The sequence below is a fragment of the Dufourea novaeangliae genome, unplaced genomic scaffold (genome assembly GCF_001272555.1).
Source record: "Dufourea novaeangliae isolate 0120121106 unplaced genomic scaffold, ASM127255v1 scaffold10, whole genome shotgun sequence".
NCBI lineage: Eukaryota > Metazoa > Arthropoda > Insecta > Hymenoptera > Halictidae > Dufourea > Dufourea novaeangliae.
In genome coordinates this window covers 54,253-72,691 of record NW_015373881.1, presented here as the reverse complement: position 1 = coordinate 72,691, position 18,439 = coordinate 54,253, and the positions used below count along the sequence as shown (strand labels likewise).

At 36.1% G+C, this 18,439-nt stretch overlaps 1 protein-coding gene across 1 annotated transcript in view; it reads left to right on the top strand.

Moving 5' to 3' along the window:
- The window catches only part of LOC107194549, a 219,094-nt gene that overhangs the window by 188,464 nt on the left and 12,191 nt on the right, over positions 1–18,439 (top strand). Inside the window, exon 11 of the mRNA XM_015584227.1 lies at positions 14,845–15,099. Coding sequence (XP_015439713.1) covers positions 14,845–15,099 — 255 coding nt within the window. The remainder of the gene's footprint in view (positions 1–14,844; positions 15,100–18,439) is intronic.

Sequence of the window (18,439 nt, the reverse complement as noted above, 5' to 3'; positions counted from 1 at the left end):
TACGCTGTAAGAACTTGTTTAATTACATTAACACGGAAAAACCGATCCCAAACTGACGTCGTACGCCCCTGAACGATGCTCGAGAACAGTTTTTACAACTCAAGGGTATCGAGTGACAGGATTAGGCTATCGATACACAATCTTTAGGGTCGGTCAGGTTTATGACTAACGCTATATCTTTGAAGCAGCTATACTAACTTGTTCGGATCGTCAAACGGAAGTGGGAATGAATCTTCGCAACGACTTGTGAAAAGAATTTTAAACTGAATGTAAACGAAAATCAGAGTTTGAGCCGAACTCAAACTTTAATCAAATTGCAGGAGGCATAATTAAGCTGTGGATTGTATGCTTACGGTAGGGTGGATGGTAATCTATGGTACCACCACGAAGAGGACGAATCTTCGGGTGATGACTAATGGAAAGCATGAGATACATTATCCATCCAAGATTTCATTATCCATAAATTTGGTCTCCAAAACTAATCGAAGTTCGAAATCCTTATTAAGAAAAATAAATACTTATTAACTACTTTTTTTAATAAAGTAAGAAAGAGAAGTATAAATTTGCATAAGTATTCACAGTTTGGTAATGATATGGTCATTTTTTTAACACGTTTCTATCGAGAGATGAGGTATTGCATTTTTTTCATATTTTAACACTTCTCTTGCTATGAACAAGAAAGAAACAAAAGCACAATGAACAAATTTTTGCTACTTTTCTACAAGAATATGTATAACACTCGATACTTGTTCTTTTGTATCGTGAGTCTAGTCAGTATTATGCTTATGGGCGCAAACTCCTTCAGGACTAACTCCGAATCGATCGAAGCACCGATCTAAACAAACAGGCGCTAGTACAGACGAGATATAAGCATGGACCTAACCATTTTAGTACTTTGTAGCATTTAATATTCTTTAATTAATTTTCATACGACCAATTTTAAGGTCTCCATATTTTTGAAGACATGTCCATAAAGCGGACAAATTTTTAAATAGTTTCCCGGTATGAAAACAGGGCATTTACTTAAAAGAATTGCAAAATAAATGGTTAAACATTTTTTTTTTAACTGGAATCATTTTTATTTGGTACTCTTATGTCTCTACTATAAGTACCCATAAAGCTCATTTTGATCAGTTTGTTAGTTCAATAGTTATGATTTATTGAAGAGAGGTTGACCCTAAATTTCAAACAGCTGTAAAATCAACAACTATTCAACATTTTCAAAAATCCTTCGAAATACGTTTATATATCACTAACAAGGGAACACCGCGAACCCTTACTCACGGATTTCAATGCAACTTTGTGGGTTTATAGAGTGATTCAAGGCAAGAATAACGGTATGCTTCATTCGTGCCCAATCGCTCGTTAAGGGTGTGAAAACTAACCTCAAAGTCAAATAGGCACTCCCACTTTTTTGCGTATAACCCTTAAAGTACAAGAGATAGAATAAAATATTTCAAATAAAAGTTTAATGGTACAATAAGCGCTATAATCATGCATTGCCAAAATTTTGAAGAAAGTTTTTTTCTTAACAAGAAAATTTTAAAACACTTTTTTCAAAATTCTGTTAACGCAAGTTTATAGCGCTTATTGTGCCATTAAGCTTTTCTTTGAAACATTTTCTTCTATATCTTGTACTTTAAGGGTTATACGCAAGAAAGTGGAAGTGCCTATTTGACTTTGAGGTTAGTTTTCACACCCTTAACGGGCGATTGGGCATGAATGAAGCATACCGCTATTCTTGCCTTGAATCACTCTATAAACCCACAAAGTTTCATTGAAATCCATAAGTAAGGGTTCGCGGTGTTCCCTTGTAAGAACTGCAACATATCGAAATTTGAGAACAATCCGAAATGGTGTTCCAAAAAGTGTACGGATTTCGCGTGGAATGACCCTATATACAGTCATGGGTTTGTGTGTGCAGTGAGTCATCACGGTGTCTAACGTAGTTCCTAAACTCGGAAGCTTTTATGTGGAGTACGCTCGTACCAGCGTGATTTTCGTGAAACACCAAGTCTCATAAAATGTTAAGTCTATTCTTATATCTTGTCTGTGGTTTCATTGATGCTGATGGTAACATGGCCAAAATGACTAACATATACATAAGCGCCCCTAGCGGAGAATGCTTGAAATATACTCTTGTATATTCTTGGGTCCGAACGCGTCAAATCGTAGAAACCAAAATACTTCCAGAAATGATAAATTGACAAAAATCGCATTTCCACGACAGTATGATAGTGGTATGCAGTGTGGTTTGCTCTGCTTTTGACGAGAAGACCATTAAATCGTGCGATATTTAATAAAATGTGACTTGAGCAGCCATCTTGTATGTTTACATCGGCGTCTATTTCAATCGTACACTTTCTAAAATTCCAATTCTTTCAACATATGGTGTTTATTGGTGTTTATACGGGCCAGAGCACTCTGTAGTGAAGTCTACCAGCGAAAACTTCATTTGTGCAATTATCGAGGCAAAAATCACTTATCTCTTGTGCATCGCGTATACAAAGCGTATAAATGCATACATATATCGTTGCTTGCGAGAGCGCAGGCACACAACTCGCAGTCCACGGAGTCTGCCCCTTTATGTATCTGTTCAAGTGGCAGTGGAATTTGGTTTGAAGACAAGTGTAGTTGAATAAAACGATCCATCTCAATTTTTTATCTAATTTTAACAATCCTTGCAATACCTTACCATCGGAGGTAAGAAAATTCACTATTTACATAAAATGTTTCGAGAAATGGGTATAAACAGAATTTTTTCATTTTATAAATAAGATGGTATTTCTTTTTACCGGACTAAATCTTCGACCTGGGAAGAATTATAAGATACTGATTCCTATTAGTATGCATTATCTGAATAAAATTGCACCCACATTTGCATTGTAATAGTCCGAATTTTAGTATTTCTTTAAATGGAAATCACCCGAACTGAATACGTTAACGCGCTAGAAATTAGTTAAATGGATCGCCGTACGCAATCTGATAAAGCAGAAAGTGTTCATTAGAAGATGTTATAATAGTCTTAAGCTTATTAACCCTTAACTACAAACAACTCGTCTCAGATGTGAATAATCCGACTAATTCGCAACACTTTTAATAAACAGCGAAACATTATTTCCGTTACCGTTATGGAAATAGTATGCTACTTACTGTTAATTCAAGGTACTCATACGCTACAGTTTCCATACTTGTCCACTAAGTAGCGATAATGAAGTAAAGATTCCGACTCGTCTCTTGGACGCGTCTTCTGCAGTTAAGGGTTAAGGAGAAATTTTGTGTAACTTTTAACGCAGTGAAATCATAAAGGGGTCTATAAGAGACGTCTACCAAAAAGTGGCGTTTAAAAGACTTCTTAGCACACACCCCAACGCAACACGTGACGAGCACCCTAGGCCGTTAATGGTCGGCTGAGGGGTTTTCCGACCTTCTCGTATATACCGTCTCACGTGCTTTCGGTGAAAATGCTTCAAGTAGCAATGGATGTCCATTTTGTAGTAAATGTCACTTGAACATTGGAAAGACAAAACACGTAGTATACCGTTTACGTGTAAACTTTGCGTAAATATTATTAACTTCATAACTAAAATTTTGACATATGAATAATTTGACGGTAATCGTGGTGAAATTTTCATAAAACAAGAAGAGTGTATTTCTCATTTTTAAATCTCCACAGTTCAGCTACAATCGATGGTATATGTATATACATGTCATAAGAAATTCCGTGTCACTGCTATATCTACTCTTTCAGAAACCTTATTTTAATAACTATATTTTTTCATATCAGGTCACTTGTCGAGAAGTCCTCGACAGAGAAATTTTATTAATCTCTTTAGGCATAAATAGTCTCGCTACACCCTAGACTAGACACTTTTTACGGTATAACAAATGCTTTATTGTATTTTTTCACTCTCGATACATACAATATCATTCACATATTAACTCCTTCGCTACAAAGGGCGTATTATCGCCCCGAAAAACGGATTCTTACAGACGAAGAACGTATACAGCCTCACCTATAACGAACATCTAAATTATTTCTGCTGGTATTGAAAATTAAAAAAAACAACGAAGAGAAATTTATATAATTTCGAGACCTGCATCTGGTGATGACAAAAAGAAGTTGCTCCAAGGTTATTTTGAAGATTATTTTCAAGGTCGTCGACATTTTTCTTGCATATTACACTTTATTTATGTCGATTTAATTGTGTGGAGAGTCAGAATGCCCACGCACCTCTTGCTCCCCGATCAAAATGCAGATACAATGCAGCACAATCGAGTAGTGGGGAACGAACAGAGTGATGGTGGAGACTTCGTCGCCACGATTTAGCTTGCGGGCCACAAAGTGAACAGGCTTGACCTATGACATCGTGACCTTGAAATAACTTTGAATGATAAAATGTGTTTAAATCAATGACACTTCTGCTTGCCACTAGCTAATTTGTACATTACTCGCGACAGTACACATCTTCCCTTTTTAAAGGAATAAACACTGACTGTTTCGCAAAGGGTCGTTCCAAGCGAATTGGTCCAATATCGTTGCTTGACCATTTATTAAAAATCCAATTTTCTGTGTGTTAGAGCTATGGATTATTTATTAATATATATATACTGCTAATCAGATACATTTCTACTGCAATCTAACAAAACTCTCTCAAACCTACTCATACAACATACGACTGACAAAAGCGACACCACCGCTTTGTACCTCTACCTCATACACATGCGCGCGAAATGCAAACCTGCTCAACACCTCCTCTCAGGACGCGCGCTAAACAACCTCTGCAACACTCATTCCACTCACAAGGAGTGTATTTTAGGTGTCCGCCTCCGATTGCTTTGGTTTTCGGATATGTTTTAGAGGACCGAAAAATAAGAGATACGTATTTTTTATAGCGGCCCGTTTTCATATTTAGGGGGTGAAACCACCCCTCAAAGTTTCGACCCGGAAGTACTATCTCGAAAACCAGAGGAGATACATGAAAACTTTCAATTTGTGGCTTTCATGGTTTTTTATGTACAATAAACTGGTGTTAACAAATTGTCAAAAATACAATTTGTTTATAACAAAAAAATTTGTTGTAACTTTATTTTACAACTTATTGAAATTTGCGTAATGACATAAAATGACGAGCACTTAATTCCAAATCCATTGGTATATTGATTTTTGAAATTGCCTCCTTAGTCTCGCAGTTTTTTATTATTTATATCCTGTGCGCACGCCCGCTCTTTAAGCTTCCGATTGCCTCGGTTTTCGGAGAATATATTAATAAAAATTAAATAATGGTCAATTTATAAAAGTCAATTTCGATTTCTCAACAAATTTGAGAAGCGGGCGTGCGCACAGGATATAAATACCTAACATACACAGGACCTAAAATACACTAGACAAAAGTAATGCCTGTCTCGTGACAACGGCTTGGTTAGGATGTTACGACCCGCGTTGCAGTCGTTACTTTATTTATTATTTCAGGTCCTGGCCCTTTTAAGGTGCTAAAGTACGCCCTCTCTAAACCTACCGGTAAAGTATGCAATTAGGAATAGGGAACGGGAGGGATAGGAAATCACTCCCGTTTATGATAACAACAAAGATATATTCTAACAGTCAAATAAATGAAAGATACAAATAAATCTTAACATACCAATGATGATGAAGATGAATGATAGTTTCGTGTCGCTTTCAGTCGGTTCGATCGGGATTTCGGGTCCTTGAAAGGGCGGAAGACTTGATAGCGCTCGGAGCCCTGATACAGGGTTTGAGCACTGTGGGATATGTTATTATCGTTATAGATCACGATACTAGGTAGGTTACTTAAGTCTAACCCTTCAAGAAACTTAGTTATATACAATGCATGCTAACAATGCATGGCAACTGTTCGCTGTTTTTGCGATTTCCAACTAATTGGACCCATCGACATATTAAATATATATCCGGTGTGCGATTTTCTATCAAACTTACATCTGCCCCAATTAGCATCCACATAGGCCGCAATCTTAGAAGTAATAGTTATTTCGTGTCAAAAGCGACTGAATAACTATTATTGTAGAAGCACCACATTTCTTCAACAATGAAATTTTTAAGTTTTTTTTTAATTTGATTTCTTCAAAATGAACGTGCTGTGAGAAAACGGTTCCCAGATTCGCATTCACTTCATAAAGATTTATCAGAAACGCTTATTAACAGTTGTGAGGTATTTTATGGGTTGAACAGTGTAGTCAGAGATGTCAGGCTTAGGGGGTCCATTTTGAAGTTATTATATAATTACAATTGTATTGTAGTCGCTTGTGCGTGTATTTCTTTCGCGTGTAATTCTTCCGCGTAATATTTTACATTTCCAGCGATGGATTTTTTTTATCCTGAAAAAAGATAAGTTTATAATAATATTTATATTTTATCTTACACTATTACAATTATGACTATAATTATTTTTATATATTTATTTCTTTTTAGATATATATAAACAAAAGACTATCGTACTTCGTTACTTTCGTTAGCTGCGAAACTACTACTCAAAAGTGAGGAAGCGACATGACAGAATAATTCAACAAAAAAAAGATAAGTTCATAGCAACGTTAATATTTTATCTTACTTTATTAAACTTACTATTTCAATTGTATATTGTTTCTTTTCATATGCAGAAACGCAGAAGACCATTCGGCATCGTATATGCGTGGACCAGCTGCAACATCTAATTGTAAAAATAATTCATGTATATACAACATAACGTGTATGTATAGAATAAAAAGTTTCAATATTGAAGTGCAAAACATTTATTTTCTTCTTTTTAAATGCCTCACAAATCAATATTGTTTAAGTTTTTATTTTACTGGGAGGTTACAAAGTGAAATTACAAAATAATTAAAAATAAAAAGTAAAACCGCCACATTGGGATTCTAGGGAAAAAGGGGTAAAGTCCCAAACTTAATTCTGTTTTTTCTTGGTAGAGCACATGCCAGTGTAGTTGACTGATAAGTTTCAAGTCTGAGACTTAATACTAATCTTTCCTATAATGTCTCAAATGTTCCGATTTCCGTGATTTTCGCAAACTTTAGGACTAATTATCTCTGGTGGAGGACGAAATAAAATTCTGAAATTTCGCCACTTACTATGGGCGTATATTATGCAGGAAAAATTTCTAGATTGAGATTCAACTGGAAACTGAATAATCTCAGTTTCCAGTTGAATCTTCACCTCGAAATTTTTGTTGAATTTATTTCGTCCCCCACCAGAGATAATTAGCCCTGAACTTTGCAAAAATCACAGAAACCGGAATATTTGAGACATTATAGGAAAAAAAGGGATTAAGTCTCAGATCTGAAACTTATCAGCTAACTAAAGTAGCATGTGCTCTACCAAGAAAGACCAGAATTAATTTTTGGACTTTACCCCTTTTTGACAAAATTTTCAATTGATCTCCTCCTTTTTCTAGTGATCAAACTTGCAAACTAGATTCAAATTTTGGCAGTAAAGTTAGATTTAGGTTCAATTGTATAGGACAATAGTAATAGCTTGATCTATTCTGAAAAATATACTTTTTGTCTCATGTTGCTGTAATTAACAGACATTGGGATATTTTATTTTTCGCAAACCCCCGAAACCGCAAGAAATGACGTACCGCACAACATAAATACGGTTCTAACGTGCAAACAAAAAATTATTACAATAGACTGACGCTCATTTTGAAGTGTTAAACATATGAAGGTAAACATACACAAAAAACAAGATTTTAAAAAAATGGTCGAGCAACGACATTGGATCATTTCGCTTGGAATGACCTCACCTAAAATTACAATTTGATCTACGGGAATATAATTTTCATAAATATTTTATTTCTTAAGGTCATTGCGAGGTCATGATATCATAGGTCGTTTATTATAAAATTCATTAATTAATGAAAAAAAAATTATAATGAAAAGTAAATTTTCATTATAAAAAGCAGAATGTCGGTACATAATATGCAAAAAAATGTTGATAACCTTGAACTAACCTCTCAAATAACCTGGGAGGGGGGAGGCGGTGGAGGGCCCTTTTCATCGTTACCAGATGCACGACTTGAAATTATATAATTCCTGTTAGTAATTTTTTATTACTTTCAATACCAGTGGAAATAATTTATGTAAATGTTCATTGTAAGTGAGCAACCCTTTATATGCGCCCATACTATACATTTATTTTCGCGTTATTAGTTCTAATTACTGTAATAAAGTTCATCTCAAAGTTTAAAGAATAGAAAACGCAAACGTGCGACGTTAACGATGGGAAGCATTTTTCACAAACGCGCCGAAGCGAAGGGGTTAGGTTTCTTCAATGTTGGTAGACTAATAACAGTTTTTCGTTTTTAATCAGAATGCAATATTACGACGCGATTACATATTTGTGATGTACCGTGCAGTGATTTTTAGTTCGCAGCGAACAGTTGATTGAAATCCATACATAGATTTATATATGTATAATCTTCAAAGCGTTAATCGATGTATTAGCTCAGAATACCAGTTTCACTGAATGTGATTTCAAATTTCCATGTATAATAATAAGCGGTGCAAAACTTTTTCTAATGCACGTGTACGTAGTAAACTTAAGACGACCGTAAGTAGAGGTCAATTTGATGTTTGGGTTAAGAAAGGGTATCATGGCAGTAAGGAGTCAGCATATGTGAAGGTAACGATACAGTAAGGCAGGGCCGTTCCTGGCGGGGGTGCAGAAGGTGCCCCTGCACGTCGGCGGCCAAACTTAGGAGCGGCCGCAGATGGTTTACTATATGTAAAACTTTGACTAGTAAGAATAATAATCATAAGTTTTCTGATGATTATGTAAATTTTAGTGCAGCAGAATTTAATCAAATTAATTGTACATGCAATATTTGTAACAGTACTCGTATACAAGAAAGAAACTATCTTTATGGACAGCCCAAAATAGCATATGACATTTAACCATATTTAATAGATTAAATTCGTATAGGTAATTAATGATTGCTATTTATCAACCATAACATCATTATTACAAACATTACACGTTAGTTTTGTACTTATATGTAGAATGAAATATTCATTTGAAATAAAACCTGTATATCAAATTCTTAATTAAATAATATTAAATTAATAATGGCGGCGATACCGTCTTTGCACCCGGGCGGCCAACTCAGGAACGGCCCTGCAGTGAAGTGTATAGTAGAGACAGCAAGGCCATATTGAGAGGTTTAGAGTTTAGAGTTAGTAGTTAACAAAGGATATTATGACAACAGAAAACTCACACCAATCCCAGTGCTATGCTTAATATCCTCCTTTTATAAACCGAAAAGTAAAAGAGGTCTTTACAATTATTGAACAAAACTTGCCAGTTTGCTATATCTTGTTCACCGACTATAAATTAGCTTCCCTTTTAGACTAGTTGTGGAAATGTTTTAAATTCTGAAAATAGTTTAGGATCCGATGACCCTGATTTAGGCCTACTGTAAAAAATTTCATTAAAGACTTCACTAGACTTTCTATGTCGCTTTATCAGTACACATATTACATATGTACGTTAGTCAAAGCACTCTTTCTCTAAATTAAGTTAATGTTACACTGGTTCTTATAGTATTTTAATAAAAAAAAATTCGAAATTTTAAATCAAAATATAATACATTCTACTAACACCATCGATTGTATGTTCGAATATAACTATTATTACTCATATTTGGATAGGTGCTTATTTGGCCTCTTGTGTTGATATTTAACAGGATCACATTTTCGATTGATAATCATAGACATGAGATCTATTTATTGTAAATTGTGTATTCTTGAGGACCGATGTCCATAAAAATAATGTAATAAATGTGTATAGGATATTTAAGAATTGCTAATAGAATATTGGAAAATGTTTACGTCATCGCAAAATATAGGTTTCATTTATTACAACAATGACTGGATTAATAATCCTACACATGAGCTTTTATGAATTTTTATTGAAAAAGCAACGCTTCTAATATGCAAAAGGTGGCACAACAAACACGCTTTAAAGTTGCTACATAGTTATTAATATTAAAAGTTTCTCCGTGAAGTGCGAGCGGTTAATAGAATACTGATAGAAATGAAGGAAACAACATTAATAAGCATAAACGTAATGCTTAAAGTTTGTTAGATTCAACGTAATCCAAAATACACATTATACTAAGGATGCGTATTGAAAATTTCATACATGAATATTTTCAAACTATTTCCAAGAAATTTGTTCTTAAATGCACATCAGATTTCATGCATTTTTTCCGTAAATTTTATGCTCGATAAATTCTTTATCTTATTTGTAATTGAATAGGATTTCTGCTACACGTCATAAATATCTCTGTAATTCCAAATTACGTGAATTAGAGTGAGTAGAGAGAAGAAAATATTCATTCTTAAAAATAAAACTTTAATTTTGAGATCAGTTCAAAATTGTTGAAAATGACGATCCTCAAGAATCTTCTAATGCTTAAAAGATATTATACCAACACAGGGGTTGGTAGCACCTGATCATTGATACCCAAGGTTAAACGGCAACATCGACATCTTTAAACCTCGGAGTACGGATACAGAATCAGTAACAACCCTAGTAGTATTAATGGTTGGCCAACGGTATCCAACAGTTGGGAGTTCGTTGGGATATAGTTAGTGTTTTTGTCTACAAATTCCAAAAATAGGGCCTACGACGAAAAAGTTATGACAATTTTCCAACGAATATCCAGTGCTTGGCCTACAATTCTTATAATTGGTTAATTAACAAGAAATTTACAATGACAATACAACATTGGTCCACCCAAAGTTTGCCAACATTTAAATATAGTCTTGAAAACGTCAGAAACATTGCTACAACCAAAAACTTGTTTTTTGTTTTCTTATTTATGAATACACTCGCAATTTGTTATTATCGCGCAACACGTTTGACATTTGAAATTTTGTGAAAATAGAGTTAGAGGACAGAAGATTGGAAATAACTTACAATAATTATTTGTACTATGGTCCGTTTTTCGGAAGATGATGCCTGGGAGGTTGGCCTGCCTCGGCGCGTGGCCTGGCGGGAATCCAACGCGAGCTACGTATTTCGTGCAACGTTGTGACCGTCTCAATGCCACTGTGTGTCTCTTTCCATCCTCCAGCACTTCGGCACGAGAGCCTCTCGCTCAGACGCTCGGTAAACCAACTTCCTTCTTTACCCTGCGATTTCCACGTGTAGCGTTTCATAACCTACGTATTAATTCAATTCCCTTTAAATATGCTGCTCAATATTTCGGTACAATACATTCTTTCAAAGGAAATAAACATTTTCTTATTCATGTATTTTAATTTTTGACGTGTGAAAACGTTCAACGTCTCGTCAACATTCTCTGCCATTTCCAGACAATGGATGATTGACGGGCGCGTGATGAACGTAGGTCGTCCTTCTCGAGAGGTTTGTAATACGTGCGATGGAGACAGACGACCGTAGGCGAGGACTGACGTCGACGGTCGCACGTCATTGGCCAAGACGCGAAGAGTGAGAGAGACACAAGTGCCGTAGGTGTCTCGCGATCGCGGCAACACCGCGAAAACTCGGGCCTACCTCCCAGGCATCATTTTTCGAAAAACAGACCATAATTACCTACATGTATAAATTGTACATAATAAATTGTAAAGGTAACTTTGCTGGTAAAATACAGAGTCCTCGCGATTATCGACTCTTTGTTGATATGCGATTATTGTCCAAGACGTCATCCCCACCACTGGGGGGGGGGGGCAGGCCGTGGAACTCGGCAACCGCATACTTTGTTGCCGCAGCGCGCCGAGATTGCTTCGCGTTCACGAGCCGACGACTGAACGTTGGGAGCCCACAAAAAAGTTACATTCCCGAGTGTCAGTGAGACAATACTAATGCAACGATAAAACTTTTTTATTTGTGGCTCTTTATTAATGAAACTTTTATAAATATATTGGTGAGATTTTTCTGATTAGAATGACACCAAACACGACACAATTTGGGTCATATTTACTTATGATTTATCAGAATCTATAATGAACTAATATGAACAGTTTCTACATGAGTAAATATGATCCAAATTGTCATATTTGGTAACATTTTATTCGGAAAATCTCACCAATATTCTAATAAAAGTTTCATTAACAACAAATCAAAAATAAAAAAGTTTCATCGTTGCATTAGCGTTGTCTCGCGTGCCAGGTAACAATGTTTGCGCTCGCGGGACACGGCGGACAAAGCAGGGGAATCTACGACGATTAGTCGAAGCGTTCAATCGTCAGGGACTGCCCAGAGAGCTGTCGACGAATAAAATGTAGCTGGATCACCTCCATTCACATGTATTTTTATTATTGGCCGAAACGGTACACACACAATCGGACTCGGCGAGAACGTCGCAGGCGGGCTACGCAGCCGAGTCGAGTGGAAAGAGATGCTTTCTCTGTCTTTTCTCTACGTCGCTTGTTCTTTGCTATGTCGGAAGACTACAAAAGCGAGTGCCGAGGCTCGAATTTCGGGCAAAAAACGTATTCACGAGGGTCAGAAGCGTTTCGCCTGGTCCACGATTTATCGTCCACTCGCCGACCCAAGTTAGGGACGATAATCGAGAGGAGTCTGTACGTGTTTACCCGTTTAATATACATATACAATTTATTCATGTATATAATTATTATGACAAGTAATTATTATAAATATTATTTCTAGTGTTATACTCCTTCAAATATTTTTAAAGGATTTTATGGAAGTGTAGTAGGTGTAGCCAACTGTCTTCCTATTGTTGGTTTATTGTAGATACTCAATAATTGGCTCTACAGAACGAAACCTCCAGTTGGCCCTTCATATTATAAAGACGTGGACCCTACGTTGGGTATGATCGTTGGCCCAGTTGCAAAAAAGGTGACAATTCTAACTGTTGGCCAACCAATACTGCATCAAAGGTCCATCAAAATGCCAACAATAGTTGCTACTACGGAACCCACTAACTCTACGGCAGTAACCGCAATCAATAAAATTAATAACATACCATCAATAAACATCAGAAATACTGCCATTATGTTCTCTGTGAATTTTTTCATTATTTTCCTCATGAAATTCAAAATTGTTCCAGAATTCACCACTTTTCCGGTCTCAGATCATTCGTACTCCGAGTGTTAAACGCGTCTATTAAAAAAGCAGTTCAATGATCATAAAACAAAGAAAAACATTTCAACCACGCACAGATCGTACGTGATGTTCCATTACACAGTTTCTAAATCAACAGCTACTTGAAGCAGTTCTTAATGATTGTACGACATGAAAAAAAGAAAACAAACGGAAGATGAGACATAAAACCAGTTCCAGACACGTGCAACGCGCATTGCTGCGCAACACTGTTGAAAGGGTCGATTTGAATGGGTCGACGCGCAGCTAACGACTTCGTGCAACCTCAAGCCGAATACGAGCATTCTGACGCGCATCCTGGAAAATATTAGAACGAATATCTATTTGTTATCATGCCTACCCGAACATTAATTCCTGTGCTAAAAAAAGAAAATTATATATTTATGCCGGGCGTATAAAAAATTACTTTTTAAAGAGTTACAAGCCTCCTTTTTCTGTCTAAATTTTACTTTATTATGAACAAAATGTAGCATTAATTTTCAGTATCGTAACAACTTCGCGGGAAGATTTTTTAAATATATTTCCACCGGTCCAGATGTGTATTCACTCTATTGCCGTGACAAATTACTTTTTTACACTCTATGCAGTTGCTTTTCGTCATGTACAAAATTATGGGTGTACAAAACACATCATAGACAATATAAGCCTACGATATGTAGAGCATCGGTAAAAGTATTTGATGTCTTTATAGTTTAATTCCTTATTTATCCCTAATTCCAATTAAATACAGAGTAAAAGAAAATAACAGTACAGTGAAGAAGAACAATAAATGGATATTCTGTTGCAAGTTGCTCGAATGTGAACGGGATTTTGGCCGCGCACCGCGCTGCGCGTGTTCGTGCTCGCTGTTGCGCGTGTCTGGACCTGGCTTAAGGGATCTCCCTACTGTGACGGGTCAAAAGATCGATTTTTTCTTTTTTATATTCTCTCAAGGCTTAATATTTCAAAACTATAATCCCAAAAGGATTTTGCCCGATTTGAAATAATAAGGAAGTTATTAGCCTTTAACCGAAACGGCGCGCCGCGGCACGCAGGTTCAAATCGATACTTTAAACGAGTTTTTCTCAAAACGACATTTTTGTAAATGGCTGCCACTATATCTCAGAAACTATTTGACGGAGTGACTTGAAACTATCTAGGCATGTTCAGTAGGTGCATAGTTCTCTCCCGTACTAGAATGAAGTTGATATTTGCAAAATTCGAATTTTGCAACTTGAAAAACAAGCTACTTTTTTCCCGAAAATCGGCACTTTTTTTTTGCAAAACTCTACCACTTTGTTACTTCTCAATATTTTTTATTCATTCTAGTACGGGCGATAGCCACGTCCATAAAGATTAAGAATCTTTTTTAAATTTTAATTTGAGATAACGTAGACAGCTGATATAATGGCAACCATGGAGGCACCTTTTTTTAGGCAGTCCTGGAAAACTACAGTAACATTTAATCTGTGCTACATTTTCAAATGATAAAAATTAAGCTTATCCTATTAGTGTATACAAATTCATAGAAAAATGTTTAACATCGATATACTTCACAGTCTTTTCTAAAAAAATTTCTGAATTTCGCCTAATTTTTTACTCGTCACAGTAGAGAGACCCCTTAAGACGAAACGATAACGTTCGGACGAGCGTGTATGAACATAAACGTTCGCAAGGCCAAGAAGATGACGCGGCCGTCTCTGTCTCTTTCTTGACCCCTGCATGAAACCGACTAGGATCAGGCCAGAGCGATACGGACGAGGCGATGGCGACGGCAGCTCTTCTGCGGAACAAACCGAGTCCCGGTTCCACGACCCTGGAGGACGTCCTTGACTCCCTCCTCGGGCTGCCATCCGCGTCGCGTACCCCGAGTCCCGGGCCAGGACCAGTTACGACTGGCGCATCTGCCACCATGCGACATCGAACTAACGTCGGCCAGGCCAACGCGAAAGCCGGGAAGAGCTGCAGCGACCTACGCCAAGACCTCCAAGGTAGGAGGACTATGTAAGTTTTCGTTTTGAGGCAGATCCTCTCGAGGGACTCGAGAAAGTGCTCAAAGCCTAATCTACTACACCCGGGGAACTCGCTATATATACGTCATTCCCTGCGTGTGTGTACGTTCACGTTTTGTTTTGTTTTGTTCATTTTTTTTATACCAAACACCTGGCGAGGTTCGATCAGATATTAACAAGGAATTTCGAAATATAAGAAACCTTCATATTCGGGAGTTTTGTTGGGATTCGTCGCGGAACTGGCTTGAAAGTATGGACAGTAAATTTTCGATAAATGCTCGGAAACATTATCGCATTAAGTGATTTTGCTTCCACCCCACTACAGGGAGGGTGAGGGGGATGCTTCTTTGGAACCAGTCAACCGAGTAATTAACATACCAATGGCTTACCTTTCACGAACCAACGGCTGAAAGTGGGGAGCCACAAACAGGTTAAAAGTTTTATCGCTCAGACAACACTAATAATTAATATGAATTTTATCAACATATTGATGAGATTTTTCTTAAAATAATACCACATGCAATACAATATTAATCTTTTGCAATTTGTCAGAAGTAATAAAAGAAAACAAGTTAACATGACGTAAGTAAATACGATCGTAATTATATGGTGTTGGGTATCATTTTAGTAAAAAAAATCTCACCAATGTGCTAATAAAGTTTTCATTAACCTAGACCCACAAATAGAAAGTTTTAATTATTGCATTAATATTGTCTCACCGATGAGCGGGCATTTAATCTTTATCAGTTGTGTTGATCATCGTTGCCGAAAAAATATAATATTTGTAAACAGATAAACTTAAAGAAGAACAAACCATTTATTTTCAATTGCACCTTCTTTTTTCTTATCTTCTTTTTCCGTATTACACATTATTTATTAGCTTTCATAGACAATAATTTACAAAAATTGTGCAGTTTTCAAGGAATTTCTTAGTTTTAAAATATGGTCCTTTAGTATTCCAAATACAAATTACATATTTTTTTTTAGTCTTTATTGATAAAAAATAACCAAGACACATTTCAATTTTCAAAATAAAAAAATATTTTTTACAACTTTTTCCAGGTTTCTTTTATGTTTTTCGTAAACCGTTTGTCGCACAAAAAAGTAATAGAATATAAAAGATGCTTCTTGTCTATATTTACAACTTTTCTCTGATACGTTTTTTGATACATATAGTCAATAACTTAGAGTAGAGGATAATCGAATAAGAATGAGTGCGTTTAAGTAATTATTTAAATGTTTAAAGGACCAGGGGCTCCTTTTTCCCTTATCCGATCGATCAGAAATTTGTTACAGATTATTGTTTTATTAATTGGAACTATTTTGGGGATTTGGGTAGGTGTCGCGAAGAAAATCTTCATCAAGAGTAGGTAAACAAAAGCCACCCTAGTGTTACACATGGAAATGATGGTTTACGTAAAATTTAATATTGTTTCTATTCTGTTTTGTATCAAAGAAAAGACTTTATAAAGAGCATCAATTTATATTTTATTTCTTTTCTCGAAAAAATACAGTAGAAGGCGAAAAGGAATTGCATAAATAGCCACGGTCAAATATTTTAGTATCAATTACTCCCAACTACATTCAAAGCGACAATTGATCGCTGGGACTAATTGTTAGTAATACTTTCTTATGATACTATTATAGTTATAGTAGGGTGTAACAAAAATGTTGGAGGACCCGGAAATGGGAGACACGTGAGGTGATTTGAAATAAGTTTTCCCTTACCAAAAATGTTATCCGAGGCTTTGTTAACGAGATATTAACGAAAAACGCCGACCAATTAGAGCGCGAGTCGGCCGGCCGAGTTTCCGCGGTAACGTTGGTTACCAATCGCAGCGCGTAGCCAACGTTACCGCAGGAACTCGGCCGGCAGACTCGCGCTCTAATTGGTCGAGGTTTTTCATTAATATCTCGTTAACAAAGCCTCGGATAACATTTTTAGTCAGGAAACACTTGTTTCAAATCACCTCACGAGTCTCCCACTTCCGGGTCCTCCAACATTTTCGTTACACCCTGTATATGCGGCACCAATATCGCAAGAGAAACGAATAATTTATGAAAGTGGATCTGGAGCGTTCTTTGAAAATTCATAACACGCGATTTCAAGAAAACTATACAATTGGATAGTGTGAATTTGCTTCTATAGCATTCAATAAATTTCATGAATTTTTATATTGTACTGAAACAACACTTTCACGCAGCCGTGAGCATATAATATAAGGAGAATTTACGATAAATATAGGAAAAGAATTTTTCTCGTCAACAAGTACGACATTTCCGTGTTAACATCTGAATCGTGGAACCACCATCTGTCTACGTACAATACCGGACACAAATATTCGTACACCCTTTAAAACAGAACAACTTTTTAAAAATTGGTCCAAATGACTTGAGTTCTGTTATGAAGTTAGGGACATTATTTTACTAAATGATCTGTAAAAAAAATTGAAATAGTTGAAATTGGTCGGAATCGCGAAGAAAATAGTATTGGTCGTTTTTTACAACTTTTTAATCTGAGGCTGTAATGAAAATTTAATAAATATATATATCGAAGAGTTATGTTAGTTATATACATGTTGAAAATTTTATCAAAATCAGTTACCGTTACTACGAGATACAAACGATTAAAAATGTTGGAAATCCCAGTTTTTCCCGACTTTCGACCTACAACTGTAGTACAGTAATTCTTCGATGAATGCGACACGAATAAAGGCGTTGTTACCATCACTGGGGGTTCTTTTTTTTGGAACCAATCAAAACTGAGTAAACAGAAACTAAGCAGAGGCTCTGTTTCGTGCAAATGACATATTTATGGGGGGCTGAAAACCTTTCCGCCTTGCCACCAATACTCCGAAGCAGACTCGAGTTCGTCGCACTCATCGACACGTTACTGTGAATCTAACAATTCTTACATCTTTTGATGCCTGTCGCTCGTTTCTGTATCAACCAATTTCAATGAAAGTTTCACTATATATATAACTAACATGAATCTTCATTATGTATTTATTAAATTTTCATTATAGCCTCAAATTAAAAAGTTGTAAAAAACGGCTTTTACTATTTTCTTCGCGATTCCGACGAATTGCAACTTTTTCAATTTTTTTTACACATCATTTAGTAAACTAATGTCCCTAACCTCACAAAAAAACTCAAGTCATTTAGACCAAGTGTAAAAAAGTTGTTCTGTTTTAAAGGGTATACGAATACTTTTGTCCAGTACTGTATGTCATTCTCGATTTTTGCGCTCCGATTGTGTTTCCCTTCGCCTCGTCGCCATTCAACCCTCACACACACATCCCTCACCTTCGTTTCACTT